The 4,619-nt window shown below is 57.0% G+C and overlaps 1 protein-coding gene across 1 annotated transcript in view; it reads right to left on the bottom strand.

Annotated features, from left to right (window-relative positions):
- Nucleotides 1–969: 969 nt before the first annotated feature.
- The window catches only part of LOC129694033 (lysophosphatidic acid receptor 5-like), a 10,794-nt gene continuing 7,144 nt past the window's right edge, over nt 970–4,619 (bottom strand). Inside the window, exon 2 of the mRNA XM_055630759.1 lies at nt 970–2,954. Within this exon, the coding sequence (XP_055486734.1) occupies nt 1,969–2,954 (986 nt within the window). The 3' untranslated portion in view covers nt 970–1,968. The remainder of the gene's footprint in view (nt 2,955–4,619) is intronic.

Below are 4,619 nucleotides of genomic sequence, written 5' to 3' on the forward strand. Positions count from 1 at the left end.
CCTCATCTCCTTCCTAAAGGAACGTCCTTTAATTCTGAGGCTGTGCCCTCTGGTCCTAGACTCTCCCACTAGTGGAAACATCCTCTCCACATCCACTCTATCCGGGCCTTTCATTATTCGGTGACGTTTCAATGAGGTCCCTGCTCATCCTTCTAAACCCCAGCCAGTACAGGCCCACGGAGGGAGTTGGGGGTTAATAGCGGACATCTCCCCCCTGCTGTGCTTTTGGCCCCCCTCCCCAGTCTATTCCAGCCGCTCAGACAGTAATAGCCGGGACAAGGCAAGTCTGGGCATCAGGTTACCGACACTGTTTCCCTGACCCGGGCGACTGACTCCCTGAGAATCTTACTGACCTTTCCCTGAGGCTGTGAAATTTCTGGACAGTCTGCACTGAATCATCCCTCCTCACTGACCCAGCGCTGAGAGAGGCCCTTCGGCCCACCTCCTCTGTGCTGGCCCACAAGACCCTACCCTGGTCTCCATCCAAGACCGGGAGAAATGGCAGAGAATTGTGAAATTCATCGCACAAACCAACCTCCCCTCCATCTACACCTCACGCTGCCTCGACAAGGCCAGCAGCATCATCAAGGACCAGTCTCACCCATGGTATTCTTGCCATAGAGGGAGTACAGAGAAGGTTCACCAGACTGATTCCTGGGATGTCAGGACTTTCATATGAAGAAAGACTGGATAGACTCGGCTTGTACTCGCTAGAATTTAGAAGATTGAGGGGGGATCTTATAGAAACTTACAAAATTCTTAAGGGGTTGGACAGGCTAGATGCAGGAAGATTGTTCCCGATGTTGGGGAAGTCCAGAACAAGGGGTCACAGCTTAAGGATAAGGGGAAAGTCTTTTAGGACCGAGATGAGAAAAACATTTTTTTCCACACAGAGAGAGTGGTGAATCTGTGGAATTCTCTGCCACAGAAGGTAGTTCAGATTCAGATTCAGATTCAATTTTAATTGTCATTGTCAGTGTACAGTACAGAGACAACGAAATGCATTAGACAAGAGTCATAGATTAATAGTGTGGAATAGTTGAGGCCAGTTCATTGGCTATATTTAAGAGGGAGTTAGATGTGGCTAAAGGGATCAGGGGGTATGGAGAGAAGGCAGGTACAGGATACTGAGTTGGGTGATCAGCCATGATCATATTGAATGGCGAATGGTGCAGGCTCGAAGGGCCGAATGGCCTCTACCCCTGCACCTATTTTCTATGTTTCTGTCACTCCCTCTTCTCCCCTCTCCCATCAGACAAGAGTCATAGATTAATAGTGTGGAAACAGGCTCTTCAGCCCAACACCGCCCAACATGCCCCAACTACACTAGTCCCACCTGCCTGCGCTTGGTCCATATCCCTCCAAACCTGTCCTATCCATGAAGGGTTTCGGCCTGAAACGTTGCCTATTTCCTTCGCTCCATAGATGCTGCTGCACCCGCTGAGTTTCTCCAGCATTTTTGTGTAACCTATCCATGTACCTGTCTGTTTCTTAAACGTTGGGATAGTCCCAGACTCAACTACCTCCTCCGGCAGCCATGATCATATTGAATGGCGAATGGTGCAGCCTCGAAGGGCCGAATGGCCTCTACTCCTGCAGAAATTGTCTATGTTTCTACGTCCTTTAATTCTGAGGCTGTGCCCTCTGGAATTCTCTGCCACAGAAGGTAGTTGAGGCCACACAGTTCATTGGCTATATTTAAGAGGGAGTTAGATGTGGCCCTTGTGGCTAAAGGGATCAGGGGGTATGGAGAGAAGGCAGGTACGGGATACTGAGTTGGATGATCAGCTATGATCATATTGAATGGCGAATGGTGCAGACTCGAAGGGCCGAATGGCACAAATTGTCTATGTTTCTACGTCCTTTAATTCTGAGGCTGTGCCCTCTGGACTCTCCCACTAGTGGAAACATCCTGTCCACATCCTTTCACTGTTAGGTGAAGTTTCAATGAGGGGAACCTTGATCTTTCTAAACTCCAGCGAGCGGTGACACGCGCCCATTATCGGTTAGTTGTGCAAGTTCCATGCGGGCCACTTCTCTCGTCTCCTCTCCGCACCTCGCCCTCCCCCCTCGCCACTGCTTCCGTCCCCTCTCCCCCTTCCCCTTCAGCGGCTCGGACTTGCCCCGGCTCCATGCGGAGGTGCCGCCTCTCAGTGTGGTTCTGAACCCCTCGGTGCTGAAGTAGTAGACCAGGGGGTCCAGGCAACAGTTTGTCCCGGAGAGGAGTATGGTCAGCTGGAGCGCCAGGCGTAGCTGCTTCTGCGAACTCGCGCTGAGAGGAGCCACGTCCGAGCGGGACAAGGCGTAGAGTCCGAGCGCCACATTGTACGGGGCAAAGCAGGCCACGAAAATCAGTGCGTTGGCCATCAGGAGGAAGATGGTCTTCCTCCTTCTCCTCCTGCCCCCAGACCTCTGGGCCCGGCCGTCCTCCCTGGCCAAAGCCGCCAAGATCTTGACCGAACAGACCAGCACGGTGGACAGAGGCAGCAGGAAGCCCAGAGTCTCGGCCAGCCCCACCAGAGGCAAGAGTTGCCACTTCCAGTCCTTGCCGGAGAAGCTCTCGAAGCAGCGGATCTCCTCAACCCGACTGCCGTTTGTGTCTTCCAGCAGGCAGCGGCTAGTGTCGTGGGCCAGAGCCACTGGAACCGAGCCCAGGACGATGAGGGCCCAGACTGCCCCGCACACTGTCCATGCCACCCGTGGGCATCGGAAGGCCCTGGAGCTGAGGGGATGAGCCAGGGCCAGGAAGCGGTCAACACTGATGGCTGCCAGGAACAGGCAGCTCCCATACATGTTGAGCTGGAAGAGGGACCCGGCAAGTTGGCAGGGGACGTTGCCCAGGTCCCACAGATGGTTGGCATAGTAGTAGAGGCGTAGAGGCAGGGCCAGGGTGAAGAAGAGATCACAGGCTGCCAGGTTGGCCATGTACACAGACACCACGGTCCGTAGCCGGACTATAGGGGAGAGAGGAGAGGGAGAGGGAGGGAGGAGAGAGAGGGAGAGGAGGAGAGGAGGGAGGAGAGGAGAGGGAGGAGGAGGGAGGAGAGGAGAGGAGAGGGAGGAGAGAGGAGAGGAGAGGAAAGGAGAGGGGGAGGGGGGAAGAGGGAGGGGGAGAGAGAGGGGGGGATAGAGTAGAGGAGAAGAGAGGGTAGGAGAGGGGAGGAGGGGAGAGGAGAGGAGGGGGGAGGGAAGGGGAGGGAAGGATAGGGGAGGGGAGGAGAGAAGAGGGAAGGAGAGGGGAGGAGAGGGGAGGAGAGGAGGAGAGAGAGGGGAGTAGAGAGGAGAGGAGAGGGGAGGGGAGGATCTGAGGAGAGGAGAGGAGAGGAGAGGAGAGGGGAGGGGAGGAGGAGAGGGAGGAGAGGAGAGGAGGGAGAGAGGAGAGGGAGAGGAGAGGAGAGGAGGAGGGGGAGGAGAGGGAGGAGAGGAGAGGAGAGAGAGAGAGAGAGGAGGGGAGGGAGAGGGGAAGGGAGTGAAGGGGAGAGGAGAGAGAGGAGGAGAGGAGAGGAGAGGAGAGGAGAAGAGGGAGAGAGAGATAGAGAGAGAGAGAGATAGAGAGAGAGAGAGAGGAGGAGGAGAGAGAGAGAGAGATAGAGAGAGGGAGAAGAGAGAGGGAGAAAAGAAGAGACGAGAGGAGAGGGGAGAGGGAGAGGGAGGAGGAGAGGGGGAGGGAGGAGGGGAGGGAGAGGAGAGAGGGGAGGAGGAGAGGAGAGGGAGGAGGGAGAGGGGAGAGGAGGGAGAGGGGAGGAGAGGAGGGGGGAGAGGAGAGGAGAGGAGGGGGGAGAGAAGAGGGGAGGAGAGGAGGAGGAGAGTAGAGTAGAGGAGAGGGGGAGGAGAGGGGAGGAGAGAGGAGAGGAGAGAGAGAGGAGAGGAGAGAGGAGAGGAGAGGAGAGGAGAGGAGAGGAGAGGAGAGAAAGGGGAGGAGAGAGGAGGAGAGGAGAGGAGAGGAGAGGAGAGGAGAGGAGAGGGGAGGGGAGAGGAGGAGAGGAGAGGAGGGAGGAGAGGAGAGGAGGAGAGAGAGAGGAGAGGAGAGGGAGAGGAGAGGAGAGGAGGGGGGAGAGGAGGGGAGAGGGGAGGGGAGAGGAGAGAGGAGAGGAGAGGAGAGGGGAGAGGGGAGAGGAGAGGAGGGGAGAGAGAGGGGGAGGGGGAGGAGGGGGGAGGGAGAGGAGAGGAGAGGAGAGGAGGAGGAGGGGAGAGAGGAGGAGAGGAGGGAGAGGAGAGGGAGGGGGAGAGAGGGGGGAGGGGAGAGGGGAGGAGAGGGGGGGGGGAGGAGAGGAGAGGAGAGGAGAGGAGAGGAGGGGAGAGAGAGGGATTGAGGCGAGAGAGAGGGGTAGAGAGAGAGATGGGCAGAGAGAGAGGTGGAGGGGTGCAGAGGGAGAGGAGAGGAGAGGAGAGGAGAGGGAGAGGAGAGGGGGAGAGGGATGAGGAGGAGAGGGGGGGAGAGGAGAGGAGAGGAGAGGGGGGAGAGGGAGAGGAGGAGAGGGGAGGGGAGGAGAGGAGAGGAGAGGAGAGGAGAGGAGGAGGGAGAGAGAAAAATGTGAAAAGATTCTAAAATAGGAGAGAGAGGGAGGAGGAGGGGGAGAAGGAGAGGAGAGAAGAGGGGAGGAGAGGAGAGGAGAGGA

The sequence above is a fragment of the Leucoraja erinacea genome, unplaced genomic scaffold (assembly GCF_028641065.1).
Source record: "Leucoraja erinacea ecotype New England unplaced genomic scaffold, Leri_hhj_1 Leri_523S, whole genome shotgun sequence".
Taxonomy (NCBI): Eukaryota; Metazoa; Chordata; class Chondrichthyes; order Rajiformes; family Rajidae; genus Leucoraja; species Leucoraja erinaceus.